General features: G+C 45.9%; 1 protein-coding gene across 1 annotated transcript in view; it reads left to right on the forward strand.

Annotated features, from left to right (window-relative positions):
- The first annotated feature begins 2,076 nt into the window (after positions 1-2,076).
- LOC142568175 (uncharacterized) overlaps positions 2,077-21,384 on the forward strand; it is a 337,975-nt gene continuing 318,667 nt past the window's right edge. The window contains exon 1 of the mRNA XM_075678235.1: positions 2,077-2,607. Coding sequence (XP_075534350.1) covers positions 2,515-2,607 — 93 coding nt within the window. The 5' untranslated portion in view covers positions 2,077-2,514. The remainder of the gene's footprint in view (positions 2,608-21,384) is intronic.

Consider the following 21,384-nt stretch of genomic DNA (forward strand, 5'->3'; position numbering starts at 1 on the left):
ATAAATCAAAACTTCTACACTAACAGGATAAAATGTTCGCGTGAAGAAATGTGGCACCGCCGTCCTATTTGTCGTCATCTCAAAAGTAATTCCCGCTGCCCAGGAACACGAGGCCCCGAATAGCTGTGTGAATCCGGAAATACCGGTAGTCTAGTGTAAGTATCTGAGACGTATACTTCGACAAGAGCTACAATTTTCTTTCAAGTTCAACAATCTCCTTTTCAAATTCAGTCGTGACAATTTTCTGACAAATACTGTACTCAATACAGAGAGGCGAACAGAAAGATAAGTGTAAGTGAATCGTTTGGAACTGGGAAGTCTGCAAAGCACGAGCTATTCGACACCTTTACGCAGAGCCGTCACGCATATAGATGTAATATTATTTTACCACCCGTGATTCCTATCGATATTATTGTGGTTTTCCGCGCTCTCGAATATACTTTCTTTTTGCATTGGTAGCCTTGGTACTCACAAAAAAAAGCCGCAGTTTCACCCGAAAGACGAAGCGCCGATTACGACAGCAAATTACGGGGTAGCCATACGAACGATAGTACTTTTATTGGCCGTATCAACTTGTAAACATTCAGTTGTTCAATAAGTTAGCAAGCACGGTACCAGCGAACACAGCCAACATGAACACCTCACTTTCGATAACGGCGGGCACTCGCTGTCAAAACTCTTCGGTGAGGAAACGCGGCCGCAGCAGTTAGCCAAGCGATTTATCGCGCTTTCTAGCGCTTCAAAGCAAACTGGGCGCCGACGACACACAACGCGCGCAAAGCTACGAGCCGCCGACGCAGCCAGCCCCCCCCCCTCCCCCCGCACAGATCGCTGTCAGCGCGACCGCGCCGCCGACACATGCGCAGTTGCTGCCGGAGTAGAACGCGTGGGCGCACGCCGACGCTGTTGTCGCCCTTGTACTTCATACGGAACCTCACGGCGACGGTGACGCTGACGCCGATGGTAGAAATTCGCTTGGAGCGTCCATACGCTTGCTATGGCAAGAAAAGAGCTCGAGCAGTACTGTATTAATGCCAAATTAAATAACTGGGTGACATAGCAAACGTAACGCCTGAGCTAGCGCTCGTTTGGAAGCGAAGCAACTATTGCTCTTAAGTAAACCACCGTAAGGAGCTATAGGTGTCAAATCTATTTCGTAAGCTTGAATGTAAGGTAAGCACACCACCGATCGCGAACATACAGTGGAGCATGATGAAAATATAGCGAAACCATGTATTTTCCTTTGTCGCTTCCGGCAGTCGCTTCCGTCTACACAGGTTCTCCAGTTCACCGGCATCATCGACGTTCCCGTACCGGACTTCCAGCGAGCAATAAAGAGAAAAAGAATAACACCATCCCAGATGCTTTGGGGGTGGGGTCCTGAAAACAAGCGTCTCCCTGCTTCCGTAGTGTTGGCGCCACGCCCCGAGAGATGGCACCGCCATAGGTGCAAGCGGAAGCTTCGGCAGACGCTTGCGGACCGCGGGCGCACCGCGTGACGTCGCTTTGGCACGTGACTTTTGTGTTGTTCCTCTCTCTCTCTTCTCCTTGCCGCGGCGGTGGCGCGCGCCCGGGGCGCGGGCCACGTGCGTTCCAGAGCACGCCAGCCAGCCAGTCATCAGTCGGCCGACGGCCCAGCAACCCTTCGGAGGGGAGCCGAAGCAGCGAGGCTCCGGGACCCCGGAGTTCCGAAACTTGCGCGGGCGCGCGTTCGTCGCGTCTTCTTCCTCTCTTCACTGCGAGTCACTGTCAACTTTGTCCCGTACGCGTTGCTCCGTCGGCTGGCTTTACTGCGTTGTCGCGTTTCGAAACTAACAGTAAAAAAAAAAAGGAAGAAAGAAAACGCTGAAGCCCGCTTTCAGCTCGGTAGCTGATTTCGCGCCGCAAGTGAAACAGTGTGTCTCGTGGCAGCGTGTGTCATTGCCGCCTGTGCGTTCACGGCGATGTAGTAGTGCACTTCGCCAAAGCAGTGGCTTCCAGCACTGCGTGTTTGCGTCAGAGTGCGGTTTTGCGGTGTGCATTGCTTGTCCGTTCGCTTCAGCGGTGTTCGAACAGTGCCTGGAACTCATGGAGCGACTGTGCGTCGGCCAGAGTGACGTGACATGAAAGTTCTCGGTCACTCTGGCACTTTGATCGACTCGGCGTTGGACGCACTTCTGCAAAATATCTGTGCTTTTTTTTAAACAATGTGATACCGTCTGAAGCGGCTTGGCGACCCTTCCTTATCACCTCTGCTCCTGAAAGTGACAAAATGTGGGAATGCGTTTTTATTTCTCTCTTTCATTCACTTTGTAGCAGCTATAACATGATTTCGTCGAAATGTGCAACAGCAACTGTGTTGCCGTGAGTACAGCTGCTAAGGTGACACCGTCTTTAGGTGTACTCGTGATGGTGCTCCTGTTGTTATGACGAGTGTTCACTGTTGTTAGTGCTACAAGGAAAAGAATAGGCGGCGGATTTCCGATGGATAAGCCGGGCTAATCCTTGTGCTTCGTTCGCTCGACATCGGCTCCAATGGCGTGCCTCCGTAGGGAAGTGTCACGTGAGGATGTCAGCGTCATATCGACGTCACCACCGGCAGAACCCCAGCAGCGCTCCATCGTTCAGGTAAGAAATGCAAGACGGCGACATTTGTGAATAGACCATCTGGCCTTTTTTGGAAATCTGGCAAGGGGCAGACGGAGTAATGTATTCCCTTTGGAATTGCGCAGAAATTCCTGCCGATTATTTCATGCGCATCGTTCTCAGCCTGTTGCGAAGTTGTTTCTGACTGATTGTTCAGTGACATTCCAGAGATTGGAATGAATAAATATTTATGTATGTAATTTATGTAAGCGCAAATAACGAACACAGAGAATCGCTGACATCAAAAGCGATGAACTTCAGTCGCCCATGACTGCGTGAAACGCGTTTCGAGAGCAGACAAATCCGCTACACAAACGTCGAGAGTACACGGTAGCATCTTCGGTCTTGCTCGTGCTGCTTTTGGTCGCGAACCAATGAGAGAGTTCTGGGAGCTGCTTTCGTTTCGATTACGATTGAAAACTTAGTACTTGCGCTCATAAACGTGAGTCGTCTTTTCGCTTCTTTTTGCGATATGGCATGCCTTCCATTTTCCTTCCTTTAAAAAACTGAAAACTATTTTCGAAGTCACAGATAACTCGCCGTACCTGTCTTCTCTTGAATCTCAGTTGTGCCACACGATGGCACACGAATAGCACCGTCAGCCACGTAGGCTGTAGTTGTCATTCTGTCACGCGCGCGCACGCGCGCACACACACACACACACACACACACACACACACACACACACACACACACACACACACACACACACACACACACACACACACACATATATATATATATATATATATATATATATATATATATATATATATATATATATATATATATATATATATATATATTCGTTCACTGCAAGGTTTGCCTTGCCCTCAGTTTGCTTTCTTTACATCTGCGTGTGACAAAAACTTTTTTTCTTTTGGCATGCCTGCTCGTCTCTATTGCTAAAGGCGGTGTCAGATTCCCCATTTAAGTTGGCGCGTAGATTTTTTTTTCTTTTTTTGTTATTACGCGGCGAAGCGTGATTTATATTTCGCAGACTATACTTATTTATCCGCGGCTCGTTTTTTTTTTTTTTTTAGTTATTAACGCTATCAAAGTTATTGTCGAATTGTAGGTATGTATGAAGCGACGCTTGCGGCCGTGACTTGGATTCATACCGAGTAATTATTTAAAGGGGTAAAAAAAATGCAAACAGAAATGTATGAAGCTTCACTGCTTATGCACAAGCACTACACCCGGGAAATTAAGTGAGCGGCTAGTTTCTGAGCATGTTCGCGCACTGCCCAATAATCCGGTAACCGACTGGCTCTGCCTGGAAGTACGGTGTCTCGCCTGTTCTTTCACGGTCGCAGCTCTTCATAGTACGCACCGGGAGTTTGAGTAGTACGCCGGGGTAACCAATAAAAAAAGGAAACCAAGTATATCAGCCGAGACGTATTTTATGATTTCACTTACAAACAAGAAGAATGAAAATTTAATTACGCATGCGCAAAAAAATTCACTTCATCGTCGGACACCGCTAAGAAAGTCTTGCTGATTCAGGAACCACCGTGATAGTAAATCTGCTCACTCTCTGTTGTTAAACGGGTGATTTCACACTTGCTGCTTCCTACTATCTCCGTTTTATTGAAGAGCTGGACAAACATGCAAAGATGGCAATTAACAGCTAGAAAACCATCTGAAGGCGTTTCGTTCACTTTGTAGTTACGTTCCTTAAGCCGTTCATTCATGCACCATCCCGTTTGCCCGATGTACCAACGGTCGCAGCGCAACGAAATTTTTGCGACTTTACTCTCTCAGTCGGATCAGGTGCTCTATACAAACTACCAAGCTTGCTAGGTGCTGAGAATACAACCTGTACATTGTCTCTGTCCATTATCTGTCAAAGAATTCAAACTTTTGTCCATGTGTAACTAAACTTTCGTTCTTCTTGTTTGTACGCTCTACCTTGTCATCTTGCTCCGCGGTGGCAACGTGGTTCACACGGTCGGTGACGTGTATTCTAAGCCACTTTTGTTCAGCTCTGTGAAGTAATTAAATGTAGTTGTATTGAGTAGCACCCGCGTGTCTCCTTTGAGTCGTCCTCTTTATTCAGCGCTCAACTACTGCCATTCAAGATGAACCATCAAGCCCATTTCGCCACACTTGTATACAACAAAGTTCATTCTCAAACCATCTCATTCCTCATTCACTTTCGCCTAATCTTTTCTGCAATGCTTCTATTCAAGTTTATCTTGGAATTTTACAAGATCGTATTAAGCTCGAATCGGTCCTGTCCTCTACCATAGGTTGATGGCAACGGGTAAATTAAAGGCTTTAGCGTCAGAATGTGTACAGACTGTGGTCTTCGCGGACACGCAGGACAAAAGTGGCTGCGGCTGGGATGCCGCGTTTGGCAAAGCTTTCTCTATGGCGTCCAAAGATACGTACGGTGTGGTTCGTGGTGACACTCTGGCGCGTACATGTAATCATGTAATTATGACATAACTGTTCTTAACCAGTTTGCACTCGCTATACATTGTAAATAAGGGTGTCTTCAGGGATAGGGTTTGTCGCTGCAGTTCTTTAATGCCAACCGGAATAATGTGGACTGCCATCTTGGGATGACTTCTGCTGGAATGTTCTCTGACTTTATTTCCCACTATCGCGTGCACTTCGTTCATGTTTGAAACAGGAAGATATGGCTGCAGTACCGCATCGTCGGATCCCCTTGAAAATCTTAAGTGAACGTTGACGGCACGACAAGCGCGGCGAGTTGAGCGGCTTGGTAAAGTTGCATGACAAACGGCGCAATAAATGAAAATAAATTGACGTGACATGCGCGCAATTAAGCCGTGTCTTGTCGCAGATACTCTTCTACTTAGTGATGTTCTGATCTAACAGATTGCAGTCTGCTTTTATTTGGGCCAATCTTTTGTGAGCATTTCCGGCTAATCTCCTCCGCATTTTTCGTTTTATCAGACGGTTGAAGCGGTTATTTCTTCAAGGGCCAGGGTACTAAAGCCGTATACCAGCGAAAGAAAGAATAGCTAAAGATACCACTTGATATCTTGTTAGTGCATTTATTTCATTTTTTTTCATCTGTACAACCCCGTTGCTCTAGTGACTGTTTCCTGAAATTTTTATCGTGCATTCAGCAACGTCGGGTATTGGCTCGTCACCGGATCTGACAAGAAAGGACAGAACACGTGGTATTCTCAGCGCAGATCTGCGAATCCAACAGTTCTTCTGAGCCCCGGAGGACAGATTATGGCAACACTAAATTTTCAAGAAAGTTGGCAAGACGTTTTAAGGATTAAGCACGCACAAGCATGTCTACTTCTTTCAATGGCTGAACAAATAGTATGACGTTGTGTTGCTCTTAGCGTATCACAAAGCGGTGTCTAACCGGAGTTCCCAAAGCACACGGTAACTTTTGCGATCTGGCGTAAGGCTTTCAGTATCGGCAGTTGAAAAAGCTACGGACACGGACCCGTGGTTGCAATTGTATGCGTAAGAAATGCCCGAGTAAAGGGCTAATTTTGGGAAGGTTGGCAGGCGAGCATGGAAACACGTCTACGGTACTTTGAAAGTTGTGTAACCTTAATAGTGCCCTGCGTGCTCTTCTTCCAATTTCAGCGAATTTACCCAACTTCCTTCCCTGTCGCGATGAAACGAGACAAGCCTGCCTAGCTAAAAAAAGAAACGTGTAAGCGAGCGGTGTACCATGTATCGACGAACGTCATTTCATAAATAAGCAATGTCTGTCGTGCTAGCAATATTGACGTACTTGCATTGTTATTCTCCGAGGTGCGTTTTCACGAATTCTACACGGCGGTGCATCCCATAGTCTTGTGGACCGGCACACAACGTTTGGTTTGGCGCGACGCTGTCTAACCCAAATGCTTGCACCCATCTTCAGCGAGTGCGCGCCCGCTGTCACGTGTATAAGTAAGCGCAAACTCCACCATCCGTATGAATTACTCTCTGCTTTCTCAAAGGAACGAGTATGAGTGTGCGCGCAACTTTGAAAGCGTGTCACTTTCATCGATCTATGCCAGCCTGTCGCAATAATTCAATGCACCTCTCTTATTTCCGTGTCGCCGTTATATTCAGAGACGGCATACGTTCGATTCGTAGCCGGATAGGTCTTCGACCGGCTACTACGGTACACCCGCCTAACCGAACTCTAGAACTTCGAGTTTCGCTCCGTCGTTGCGTGCACGTCGTCTAGACTATATTTTAAGTGCTGTCATAACCCTTAAAAGATGGAGACTGGTTTTGGCCTTCCTGTGGACCAGTGATAGTATTGTACTGGCTATGACAGCGCTGCTGAACTAGCACGATCGATCTCAGTGACGGCGGCCTCATTTCCATAGTGCCGAAATGCGAAAGTATATAGTAAAGAAAAAAAAACTGCTAGCCACCGCCTCTGAAGATTCAAGCATTACCGTCAGAAAATATTCAACTTGTAGGCGCAGGTACTTATCACTGAGCTAGTTTTCTTTTTCCTTATTACGCGTACACTCTGAGCAACGTAGGGCGAACAAGATTTACATTACATTGGCACAGACACACACAAGAATAAAAAGATACTTGTACTAAATGCTTAATTATCCAATGAGAAATGGAAACTGGGGCAAACGGACACAAGCGCCCTTAAGCAGGAGCAACTCTGCAACGTGACCCGAGCTGTTAACCAAGCTGGACAATTGAGCACCCTTGTAAGGAATACCTTGTCGAACGAGGTAGATCATGCAGCTCCGGCTTAACAAATATAGTCTCGGTAACATAAAGAAATCGTGTGGCGTATTATTCGTGGTCGTTTTGAACGGGAGCACCTATATACCATAAAGCGTGATGGGCAGTTTTTTATTGATCACTGCTTGTAGCACATCCTAACCCCAATGAAAAAGAAAGAAAAAGACACTGACACTACAAAGTACGAAGCACTCTTGTATAGTGTCAGGTTGGTTGAAAAGCCTAGCATTTACATTCCAGGGCACATATACTCATTCTTTCACGATTACACGATTTTTTTTTTTAGGCAAAGTGGTAGTGTGTGACTTCAAGAAAAGTGTTTTCCCCTGCTGGCGATATACAGACGATATTAATTAATAAAGAACTTCAGTTGGTAGTCCGCACTTTTCGATTATCACTTGTCTCATCCACGCTTAACCTTCGCGCTGTACACTCACGAAGTACAGACACTACGGACGTGAACAAATATACGTCTTGGCCAAGTGTAGATAAGTACACCGTTCAGTACAGGGAAAAGGCCACCCACAAGTGCACCATTTAACGTCGTTTTATCGATTGCGTACATGTACAGACAATTTAATCAGACCGTGAAATATAAGACAGTGTTATCAATTTTCTTTAAGCATACCCATACTGGTGTTATTGAGCAAGGCATGTGGTGACAAAAAGAAAATGGAGGTGTAACGCAGGGCGTGTTCGAATACGTGCAACTTTGCAAAGCGTTTGTTTGGGGTACTTAGTACTCCATACCCTTGGGCATTTAGCTCACAATTCTCAGATGACACTGAAATGCACAAAGCGACAGGTACAAGCACTAATTCATGCGTGAAATGCATCGCGGACCCCATCAACCATTGTCCCTTAAACAAATGCACAAAACTTAGACCTCGCTTCACAGCTGGAATGAGAATACATCTTTTTATGGCCTCCCCCGGTGGATTCAAAATAAAACATGCAAATATTATTTGAAATGCCTGGCAATGTACAATAGAGCAACGAAACACCCGCAAGACATAAAGAGGCGTTGACGCAAGAAATTTGTTGCGAGCTTTAGCTCTCGCAAAAACGGACAATTCCCGTCCCTGCCAGGTTGACCGTGTTCGAAGGATAACGATGCAGAAGGCACAAATTACTCGCACAAAGGCACAAACATCAACAGACAAACGAGCTAACAGGTCATTTACAGTTTCACAGTGACGCAGACGCCGTAGTTCCTATTCATCCTTGCGACGTGCTGTTCTAGCCCCAGTCCAGCTTCACAATAAACATTGTAAAGGTGATAAAGACGAACACCTTACCTGTGTTAGAATACAACTCTGGAGGAAATTTAATTTGGTCGTCCTGGTGCTTCAGCTGCACGATCATTTGAGTGAAATTAGCTGCTGAAGAAATGATGCATTGGGCGTCTCGATCCAACATGTCTATGTCCTACATGCTATGCAATACATTGAGTAGAGACGTATAAAAGGGGAAATACTATTTGGCGCCGGATATCGAGGGAATTGGAATGTACATAAAAAGTCTTTTGAAGAGTTCGCTCAAGTAAATCGCACAGTAGATTGGCAACTCTGCATGTTATAACGTAATGCTCAGTAGTTTAGGATACATCTAACAGATGAAAATTATTGAACGGCACAAAACACAAAGATGTTTCTTGAATGTAGGAATTTCCTCAGAGGCAAGTTTTCGAAATGCAATTTATGAACAAACATTTCTGTAAATGGAGACAAAGGAATTTTACGCACATAAACTATAATACCTGGAAGGTCAATGTATATTGCGCAGTAGGGGCGGGCACAGTACAAATATTAAATTTCTCAAGGATACTAGGTGATACACAATTTGAACATTAGAGGCAATACCGGGTCACACCACATGCTTAGAATCTAATCCGCCCTTGTTGCTTGCTGTGCATCGTGAAAGGCACAAAAATGACGTCACAGTATAAACGTCCATGATGTGTCAGGGTTGTGGAACGTTTTAAAAGCCAAAATCTTCGTTGCATCAATGACTGGCTATGCAAACTAGTGTTGTGAGCGATTAGATTTGCTAAAAAGATTTTTTTTGGCTTGTTGACGGGCGGCTCATGCGAAGAGGGCCTAACGCGTTAGACTAAAACTGTCTAAAAGAGCAACGAACTTGTGGTACGTTAGGGTCTAATGCTTCGAGGATTTACGCAGTGACATGAAAAGCAAATTTTTTTTTAGATGCAATAACGGCTGTACGAGCCGGTCACAAAATTTCCAGTAGCAGCATTTTGTTAACGCAGAACACTTAAATCTTCACATCGCATATAGGGCTGAAAAGACTCTGCCCATCGCTGGCAATTTCTGCCTTCCTCTGATGATCCTGTGGCAAAACCTAGGCAATATCAATCTGAAATGTTGGGAATGTTGGTTATCGTATGAGTGATATTGTGGCAGAGATCATTTGAATGTGTTTTCAACGCACTGTTACTGCGTGAGTCATATATATATATATATATATATATATATATATATATTATTATGGTATACTATTATTATTTTATACTATTATTATTAATGTTATTATTTAACTATTATTATTGGTACCAACTATTATTTTATGGTAACATTGGGACCACATCTGACGTCGACACGTTCAGCAAACGTCTGCAAAATAGGTTGTCAACTTTCTTCCGGATAATGGCCCCTCTCGTTTAAGCGCTGTATAGCTATGCAATACCTACCGAGGCTCGCGGACAAAGAGACATTACTAAAGCTAAGAGGCAATCTTCGGGAGTCAGTATTAGAGAAGTGAAAGGTCCTACTTTAACGGCTTTCATTCCTCACTTTCCTTTAGTTCGCATTCGCGCTGGAAAGGCCGGAGCATGAGTTGATTGCGAAAATATGCCGGGTGAAACGCGATTTCATTCGTCGTGAGCTTGGAGTACGCCGACGAACGCTATCGTCGGGAGGGTGGCCTTTGAATAACGAAGACGTGAGGGGAGCATCGCTATTTCAATGGTAATAGAATTCCTATTTACTACCCCTTCGCTTTGCTTGTTTTTTAACATTTTCTTTCTGTTTCACTGATGCAGTCTTTCCTGATAGCTGCTCTCCCTCTCTCTCTATCTATCTAAAGCATGCTTTGCGAGAACGATGTACGCGTGCTCTGGAGCACAGTCTGGCGCCAGACCTTCGCTTGCCTTATTTCCTTCGCTGTTCGAGGAATATCGATTCGCGTGACTCCATCCCACATTGGGTTCGGACGCTCACGCCACAGAAACGCTCGCAGTGGATGACGCTATAAATAACTCGAACGCGCCAGGGCATGGTTGCAACTCGGCGCTTCCTTCGTGATCATCTTCGTTATTGTGATGAGAGGGGCGGGGAACTGATTTTGTCTTAGCTGCCGGGGATGGGGCATATATATATATATATATATATATATATATATATAGTGTTTTTCCTAGAGCAGCCGATCTTGTCATGCCCCGTGGCACAGTAGCAACAATTTACCCACCCTGTCTTGTATTATTTTTCTTCGCCTCGAAGACGCGACAAGAAAAGAAGAAATCGAAGTTGAGTGCGCGTGGGTTTATCGCAGCGAAGAGGTTTTTGTTCTAACTTACCTGATCTTGCATCGCCGATCGCGTGATGGACACGCACAGCATCAAGAGTGGGAATTTTACCTTCGCGTTTTAGAGTAATTTGACAACAATTTGATGAATAGTCCACTAGTCACCAAAGCCGGGTATGAAATACTTGCATCTCTTCACACTCCGTTCTAATTGCCCGCAAATATGTACTCTGTTTCCAACTCGGAGATCACAATCCAGTGCTTCAGAAGGCGGCACTGTACGGTGCCCTTCAATGCAGTAAAGTAGGCTTCTCGAATCGGAATGAAAACAACTGCAGCTGTTTGGCCTGCCATGATGTTTTCAATGCCCTTCGTGACTTTCTAATAGACACTGGCCTCACCTTGACGTGGCCTTGTGTAAGTAATGGCCTTGAATGGCGATAGATCGTGAATATGCTCATAATGGGACAGTGAGTGCAAGTTCACCTGGTTGTTTTCGCTGGTGGAATTTAATGCGAACTAAACACACGGTAGGCCACCAAGTAATGGAGAGGGTGAGCTGCTACGCAACGTTCCCAATTCCTGAGCTTGAAGCTGTCACTTATCGCCGCAGACTTCCATGAATTGGTCCTCTAAACCTTGCCTTAAACAACGGATAATAACCTACATTTCTTGTCTGCCGTTATCTGAGGTAACCTCGTAACGGTCACGGATAAAGGAGTAGTGCGAAAAGAAATTGCCTGCCTTTTACTTCTTGATGGGATAGCTGTCGGTCCAGTAATTAGGCTTTAGAACTTCAATTTCTTGAAAACGGTACACATAATCAGTTACGTTACCTTTTGTTGCGAGCAGTTTAAAACATTCCTCAAGTGGAGCGCAGCTTCGAACGTGAAAATTGAGATCATTGACATCACCGAGACCTCATGTGATGTCCCCGTGGTACTAGAACACCCACCTGACGTTTACGCAGGCACACTACGACTGCGCATCTTGACGCCGAGTCCATTCAGCACTTGAGGGAACAAGATGGGAGAGCGAATCCCCCTGCGTTTGCCGGAGATTTGCTCAAAAGGAAGTGTCACTTCGGCCGCTTTTGATGACGCGATCACGTATGGCCGTCAGTCACCGCAACATCACATCATTTTATTGCCTCAAACACCTTTTTAGGAGGCATGAAGAAAAACTGGTTGATTGCAGTATTGCAATATAATGCCAGTCAGTGGAAAAGAAATGATCAGTTACATTTTTTCGGCCAAGATGAACACATAATCGATTTGATGGAAATGGCAGTTCCTTTCTTATGCTTCACGCGAAACAATCTAGGAGAAGAATGCAACAGCGCGAGCATGCGCTCGTGACACTTCAAGTGCATGGTCAGCTCGATTATATATACGCGTGCCGGTGGTGACATGCGAGTATGAGGTTGCTGGACGGCAGCGAATGCTGCAAGCAGCCATCGTGAATCCAAGACAGTGTGGCAATGCGGCGGCTGAGAGGAGACATCGGTCTAACTGGCGCGCTATTGCGTCGTTGGTGATACCACGTGACCGCCCCATCCGCTTTCGGTGACGTCAAAACTCTTTTTTTCGCGTTCGAAGCCACGCTGCATTTGGCACGCATTTTGAATGCATGGCAGTAAAAGGTGCTGTAATGAAATATTTGTGGCGCTATCGAGGAAATGAGGATCCATAATGTAATTCTACAGATACGACACCTACCCTAAAGAAGCAAAAAAAAAAAAAACAACATCAGTAAGCACGACACAATTTTTCTGTCAGTACTCCTTAAGCGCTAAAATGCGCCTCATCATGAAGGTTGTCACGACTAGTGAGTTTTCCGTTCTACACTTATCAGCGCGAGATCGTGGTTTGTACTCCTGCCTGCGGCTGTCCTATACGGACGAGGGCGGAATGCAGAAAAAAAAATGGACAAAAAAAGCGCTTAGTGTAATTTGGGAGCACGTTACAATAGCCGTGTTCATTGATATTTGTCGGGACTCTCCCCTAACATGCCAACAGCGCTCCGCGCCATCTGTCGACGGGCTTTCAAACCGCTCTTCGACGCGTAGCTAATGGACCCCGGTGCGTTGCCGTCTCGGCCCACCCGTATTTTGAGCCGGCAGATAAATTGTTTTATTATAGATGGCCTAATGATAGGTTTGTGCCGCGCTTCCAAACAGATAACAGACCGATGTTTCGGGTCTTATTGTGCAACGCCGTCTTCCCAGCGTGGAGGAAAGTGTTTCCCGATCGTTTGTGGGCGCCGACTTACCCTGTACTTTGTTGGGGCGGTTGAGCAAGTTCTGCCAATAGTGATAACGTATTCAATTATATACGTGCGCACCGCTGTTGTCGCAGTTTATTTCCGGTGAAGTTAATTATAGTCCGTAAGAAAAAAGTGCATGTGAAGACGCGCGGGCCGACCACAACATCTCTTGAATATATCATAGAGCAAACGCTGACCATAGAAAAGTCAGTGGATGTAGCAGAGGTCGAATGAATCGCGTCTACTACAGTTGATCAATCAACAATGAACATTGAGCAAAGCTGCCCAACAACATAAGAAAGAGTAAACGCGCACTAAATTTTCGCATTTAAAGGGGTAATCTTTTTTTTTCTTTTTGCTTTCGTTGCTTTAATAGATAACCTACAACCCAGTAATTATTCCATCGTGACTCATTGCCGCGATAGCGAAACAAAGGATTTATTACGATACCTTTGATTTCGACTATAGCTTAAAGCGCGCGCCTAGGGCTTCGGACTTGAGAAAGGAAACTCAAGTGAGCCAAAACTGTTGTGGCAGTGTCGTGGTACCAGGTACCACTGTAACGTATACTAACATTTTGGCAGCGCAGCCACCGTGTGTGCCCGCTATGGCCGTGCTGCCAAAAGCTGTCAATCGAGCAATCAACCGGCGATGGGGGAGGGCGTGTTTCCCAGAAGACCGAGAAATTAGGTCGTATATAAAAAGCGCTGAACTTATTCATTTTTGGGCGCTATCCAGAAACAGTGGCCCTGTACTACGGCTATCCGAAAAAATACAGTTCAGAATTCTTTTATTTCTCAACCTGATTAAGTTAGCGCGGCAGCTACGGTCGCTGAGTGCGATCGCAACAGTGATAGAAGGACATATACATATAGGGACCTTAATACACTTTAATCCACGTTGCTTTAATTTGTACCAACCTTCACCCACCTTAATCTATCCTCTTGGATTCATCACAATCCACTTTACACCACCTTAATCCGCTTTTATCCACCTTAATCCAAATATTGAAGGGGGACACGTCGTATTTTTCTTTTTTTTTCTTTTTTTTTTTTGGTGTAGGCCTCCGTGGTTGTTTGCCATGGGATTTCGCAGTGCCAGCGGCAGGAGGTCCGGCGCCGGGAACGGCGCGTCATCGCTTGGTCACATGCGTTTTGGTACAATCCGATGATAACAACGGACAATGCTTTTTTCACTTCATGAGGCATATCACGCTTTCGCCTTAAAAAGCGGGGTACAAATTTCTCGTCCCTACATATCTAGACGTCTCAAAGTATCTCACCTAGAATGAGGGACGCTGTGTAGTCAAGAGCTCCTGGTTATTTCTGGCCACCTCCGCTTCATTATGCTGCACTTAAAGCACGGCCAATGAGCGCTGTTAAAAGCCAATGGCTCTCTTTGGCTTTTTTGCCCGTTATTGTGGTCGGTGGTAGGAGATTCGTGGTCGAAGATTGGTAGAGGTGACTGACGCTGGCACTCGCCTTACGGTGCGCGTTTTTGCCGAACGCGAACTGTCATCTCCCTTGTAGGCGAGCGTGCTCTTTATTGGCCTCGAGCTCCACCACTGGAAAAGCTGGCGCCACCGTCGGCGTGACGTGCTAGGAGGGATCACGTGGACATAGCGGCCGCGTCGGCTGCTTCGGGCGCGCCGAAGCGAGCTGAAAACGAGTTTAAATTCTCTCAAACGCTGCGGTCCTCATTTAGTGGCCAAATTCTCCCGCTTCCAGTGTCTCCTTTACAACGCTTGAAAGCACTACAATAGGTAGTGGCTGCCTTTGAAGGCGCGCAACATGGTAGGCTACTGCTCGGTGCCGCAGGGCCGGACGCACGTAACGGAGGCCGGTGTCAGTATTATTCACACGTAGCCGCAGGACAAGAAGCTGCGTGAAGCTTGGCTCGCGAAACATAAAACCGGCAAACAGTCATCGGCTGCAACTCAGGTATGCAGCAAGCACAGACGCGAGGAAGATTTCTGCTACGGCGCCCGGTCTGCGATGTTCTGAAAACGCGCACTGAGACGCTCGCCCGAGTCCGCTGCCCGACTAATGTCATGACGGTTTGGTGTATGAACTTGTCGATGCTATAGATACTGGCAAGTTCAGTGGAGTGGAAAGGCAGCGGTAAGAAGCACATTTAAAAAAAAGCATGGCATATGGTCATGTTTGTGTTATGAATTAATGCACTGGATTACAAAAATGGAGCAGAGGGAAATTGCACGCTGAGAGCACCGATAAACATGCAGTGCGACGCAACTCGAGAAATAGTATTGAAAGGTCAAAGAATTTAGAAGAAAAAAAAGATTGAATCGTCGCGACGGCACATCACAGTCCCCGTAGGCGTCGAAGTCTCTACAATTAAATTATTTTTGAACAACTCTGATAGCGCCCACGCAACAATGGTGGCGTGTATACTGTCAAATGCTTATATTCTGCGGCCTAAAGCTCATGGCACGGTGCGAGAACGCGCGCGCGGAGAAAGCGAAACAGTACGCGGACAAGCATGCAGACGCGCAGTCGGTCGCTGCGAATCTGCGCGATCGCTGCATTTAGGCTTCTTTCTATTACGCTCCATTTAGTTATACAAACACTATAAGAACATATTTCACATAGTTTGCTCTCAGCGTTTACCTACCTTTCACGCAAGAAGCCGGTTCGGGAGACTCCATTGCGGCGATCGCGCGCAGTGGCGTTCACTGTACGTATTTGATAAAGAGATAGCGTCTGTAAACGATTGTGTGCTTTCAGTTTGCCCAAGATTATTATTTAGACAGTAAACAACTTCTCTCGTTTTGAAAGTACTTACAGAAATGTCCAGGAAAGCTCGCGCGTGGTGTTTTCAGTGAGCGCTGACAGCAAAACCTATGAGGAGCGTGCCGCGTGATCCCTCATACTACGCCAGCGAGGCGCTTCCGATAGATGGCGACTCCGTAACTCCTCGCCGCTAATACCCGTACTGTAGCGCCAGAGATGTGCTGGTTAGCGGCTTTGTTCTCTGAGTAATTATTCAATGAAACAAGAAATGCTCCCTAAGCATCCTCATTCCAAAAGATGTATGTATCGTAAGTGCACTATTATGTTAATAAAGCGAATAGCTAGCTTGAAGCGTTCGGCTAATCGCTTATAGTGGGAATCATAGCGGATGTTTTCTGCATTTTTTTTTTGTCCATTGCGTTGTCGTCAAGATGCAGCCACCGCGGCTGACAGAAACTAAATGCGTGTCGTCGTGCTCACTAGCCAGAATGTCACATATACCGAGCAACACATGTAATATTGCAGTTTCTATTGGTTTGCAACACTGATAAAACAGATCTACCATCGCCGATAAACAATAGGCAAACAGGGAAACTTCCCTCCGAATATAAAAGAGAGGAATAGAAAGCGTTCCCGAATGCCACGGAAGCAAGCACAGGTAAACCTTGCCTTCTAAGAACGTTGTGTCGCAATATTCAACAAGCTAGATTCATCACCATGCATTCAACGACAGTCTTGCGGAAAGTACTTAGAGCGCTAGGATAAACTTGGAGGGAAACAAGAGGCAACAAGGACTGCTTAGACTCGCAACTGGGTTTATTCGCAGAAGAGGCACCAAAATTAAAAGTACAATGTCAACGACGTCACCTCGTCACACTACGTGGAACCTCTGTTTCTTCGAAACTGCATGTGATCAAGTAACCGACCTATTTATTGGTGAGGGCCAATTCACGGCACATGTGCACACACATTGCCTAATCGCGACATATTGGCAGCATCAACTATTTCTCTAGTAGTTCTCCCGCTATTTCTTTCTTTCACATTTCTGCCTCCTTCTTAGTCATTTTCATGTTTCTCATTGCACTGTACTAGATGACTGTCCTTTCTGAGATTAAACTCCGAAGTCACCGCAGTCCGTTCGTAAGCATGACAGTCCGGAACACGGTCGTAGGAGCCATGAAAACATTTACACAACAGTGCGTGTTTGTGCGTAATGTGTTTTGTGTGTCTCTTTTGGTGTTTGTTGTGAGCAGGATGTTGACTATTATTCGGAAGGGACCGCACCCAGCCGACAGAATGGTGGACGCTTTACGGAGGCTAATATAGTGCGGCGATGGCCTCACCCATCACCGACGCAGAAAACTACGTGCGCTTACTTCACTTTCTTAAGATCAACCTTATGCTTATACGCCTATGCACAGAATGTGTTAGCTACTGGGCACAGGGACTACATCCCTCATTCTACTTTTTCCTTGTTACTTTTAGCCTCTCATCACCTCTGCCTCGGGCAGCGCAGCCAACCCAGGCGACTGTCAGAATAACCTTCCAACCTTTCCTTTTTTGTCTCTCTCTCTCTCTCTTTCTCTCTTTGCAGTTTCGACCAGTTCCTTTTCTAAAGCCTTTCTAAAGTTCTAAGGAAGTGGACCACTACTATTTTTCTTTCTCTTTCAAATGTAACATACTTCATTCAAATTCCTGGGCGATCATTGTGCTCAATGAAACCTGGATGATAAGGTTAAAAGCGTGGCTGCACGTCAGCTCGAACTCCAGTGCGGCCGGGGCTAAAACCTTGGCCTTGTGCGTCGCCCAAGACAAGATTGCCACTGGGCCTCAAATTATACATCCTGGCACGAACCAAGATGTATTATTTTAGATGTGCCATAAAGAGGCGTCTAACGCATATTCAGCATTGGCAAGATTTCGGTATCGCGCGTTAGGACATGCAATTTACTACCACTTAGAGACAGGATGCTGATCTGTACGATGCATTTGCATATCCAAACAAGGAAAAGAAACGGAACCGAAACGCAGGCGGTTGTTAATTAACTTGACCTCAGCAAAAATCTCAATCATCGCTAGACAGCTAGCTCGTGCAGCGGCGTCGTGCAAACCCCACCAACACACCACTACGCGAGCATACAGTGTTTGCTTTCTTGTGCGTTCATTAGCGAGCGCTTTAATTAAGCTTTCATCGGACGCGCGGGCAGCCCTGACCGCGCGTCAACGCTCCCCCGACATTATTATTGGGCCCTGGACAGAAGCCAGGCGTTCAGGCAACCTCGATCAAGAGCTGCATCTCAAAAACAAACTATATAGAATGCATCTCTCGTGTTTTGATGCCGGTAATTAGGCTGCGTTCGAGATCTGTGCGTTGTCTGGCCTTCGGACTCACTTAGAAAGGCTTAGGGATCCTAGCGCGATGCATTGTTGCCGTGCGTTTATACCTGTCTCTCATCGTACCGTTCCCTCCACGGCCCAGTGAAGCGGAAGAGAGAGAGAAAACAAGAGAAAGGAACTGGGCGTGCAACTAATCAAAGCTGCTCGGCAATCCGCTAATCATTGGATACTTTCTCCATTTAACTCGTGCGAGCTCGTTGGATAAAGCGCGATACAGTTGTTGAGAGAAGCTGGAAAGTATCTCAGCCACACCCAACTAGTGTTTTTATGCATTTCTTTTTTTGTTTCGGTTTGTTTATTTCTTTGTTATTTTACCGGCCCAGTGGCCTTAGTTTATTCGCTCGAGCCACTGTACATGTATGTTTATATAATAGTACATCCTTTCGCATTTTTTTCCTCTACTTGTCGATCGCTGTTTTTCACGTTCATGCCATTTCAAGCCTATGCATTTGGGTTGTGTTGTTCTTGCGCCTTGTTACAAAAATTTTTGTTGTTGCTCGATGTTATGTGATATTCGCTGATTTATTTGAACACTTTTGTGCATGACTCACCGTCATCCTGCTGTTTTGCCAACTGTAAAGGGGTCGGGACCTCGTCAAGCTGCTCAAGCTTTTAGCCCCGTGCTCCTCCTATTCCAAGGAAAATAAAGTTCATTGATGTATGTATGTGTTTGACGTAGTAGCTCTGCGGAAGCCCCCAAGGTGGAGAGAAGCAATTAATGAAGGGAAAATCAGACATCCACCCCTTCGTAGCAACTGCTACAAAGGAAACCACATACGGGTTCCTCGAAAGAAAAGCCTCAGAGTTGAAGAAAAATCAGTCCTGGTCCGGGACTCGAACCCGGGACCACCGCCTTTCTAGGGACAGACCAGGACGAATTTTTCTTCAACTCTGCGGCTTTTCTTTCGAGGAACCCGTATGGGGCTTCCTTTGTAGCAGTTGCTACGAACGGGTGGATGTCTGATTTCCCCTTTATTAATTCCTTCTCTCCACCTTGCGGGTTTCCGCAGAACTACTCCGTCAAGCACTTGCCTTTGCTTCGTGTTGTCGACAAATTCCACTTCGCCCTGCCATCTGCTAGCCGCCTGGCTAGCTCAGATGGTAGAGCGGCTGTCCCGGAAAGGCGGTGGTCCCAGGTTCGAATCCCGGACCAGGACGAATTTTTCATCAACTCTGAGGCTTTTCTCTCGAGGAACCCGTATGGGGTTTCCTTTGTAGCAGTTGCTACGAAAGGGTGGATGTCTGATTTCCCCCCCCCCTTTAATAATGTATGTATGTATGTATGTATGTATGTATGTGCCTAACAGCTAGACCGAGTGGAACAATATTTCTAGTAGATTGGGCCACAAGGTATGTGCTCATGGTCGTAATGCCGTCACGGTCGTTGCATCGTCGTCATTCCAACTCTATCACCAGACTCTCGTCATGGCGGCGTCGTCACGTCATTGTCATGACAAACAGTTGTCACCACTTTCATCATACCAATATCGCCAGGCCTTCGTTGTCATACCGCCTTCATCATTTCATCGACGTCAATCTTCGTCATTCTATCGTAATCATACGGTCGTCATTTATTCGTGATTATGTTGCCTTTGTCATGCGCCGTTGTCGTCAGTCAGTCGCCATCATGCATCCGTTGTCACACCATCGTTGTCATGCGGTTGTGGTCGTGCCATTGTCATCATACAGGCTTGAGGATACAGTCGTCATAACGTCATTGTCGCAACACAGTTGTGATCCCATTGTCCTGATACTGTCGTGATCAAGTATTGATTTTCATACCTTAGTCGTCATTCTAACTTCGAGATACGGCTTTCTTCATGTAGTCGTCAGCCATCGTCACTCTGTCGTTTTACCATCGTCATCACTTCATGAGGTCTAGTCATTCTCATCATGCCGTCATCGTCATACCACCTTCTTCGATCTATCCATTTCGTTTCTTCTTTATAAATAACACTAATCATGCCCTCATCCTTCAATCGTGATTATGGCGCTGTTGTCAAGCCATGAGGAAGCCTAAAAAGGAGGAGGAAGCCTAAAAGCAGTGAAGAAACTAGGAATTGGCAAGAATCAGATGTATGCGTTAAGAGACAAAGCCGGCAATATCATTACTAATATGGATGAGATAGTTCGAGTGGCTGAGGAGTTCTATAGAGATTTATACAGCACTAGCGGAAGCCACGACGATAATGGAAGAGATAATAGTCTAGAGGAATTCGAAATCCCACAGGTAACGCCGGAAGAAGTAAAGAAAGCCTTGGGAGCTATGCCAAGGGGGAAGGCCGCTGGGGAGGATCAGGTAACAGCAGATTTGTTCAAGGATGGTGGGCAGATTGTTCTAGAGAAACTGGCCACCTTGTATACGCAATGCCTCATGACCTCGAGCGTACCGGAATCTTGGAAGAACGCTAACATAATCCTAATCCATAAGAAAGGGGACGCCGAAGACTTGAAAAATTATAGACCGATCAGCTTACTGTCAGGTACCTACAAAGTATTTAATAAGGTAATCGCAAATAGTATCAGGAACACCTTAGACTTCTGTCAACCAAAGGACCAGACAGGATTCGGTAAAGGCTGCTCGCAATAGACCATATTCACACTGCCAATCAGGTGATAGAGAAATCTGCGGAATGTAACCAACCCTTATATATCGCTTTCATTGATTACGACAAAGCGTTTGATTCTGTCGAAACCTCAGCAGTCATCGAGGCATTACGCGATCGGGACGTAGACGAGCCGTATGTGAAAATACTGAACGATATCTATAGCGGCTCCACAGCCACCGTAGTCCTCCATAAAGCAAGCAACAAAATCCAAATAAAGACAGGCGTCAGGCAGGGAGATACGAGCTCTCCAACGCTATTCACAGCGTGTTTACAGGAGGTATTTAGAGACCTGGATTGGGAAGAATTGGGGATAAAAGTTAATGGACAATACCTTAGTAACTTGCGATTCGCTGATGATATTGCCTTGCTTAGTAACTCAGGGGACCAATTGCAACGCATTCTCACTGATCTGGAGAGGCAAAGCAGAAGAGTGGGCCTAAAATTTAATCTGCAGAAAACTAAAGTAATGCTTAACAGTCTCGGAAGAGAAC

This window comes from Dermacentor variabilis, unplaced genomic scaffold (genome assembly GCF_050947875.1).
Source record: "Dermacentor variabilis isolate Ectoservices unplaced genomic scaffold, ASM5094787v1 scaffold_17, whole genome shotgun sequence".
Taxonomy (NCBI): domain Eukaryota; kingdom Metazoa; phylum Arthropoda; class Arachnida; order Ixodida; family Ixodidae; genus Dermacentor; species Dermacentor variabilis.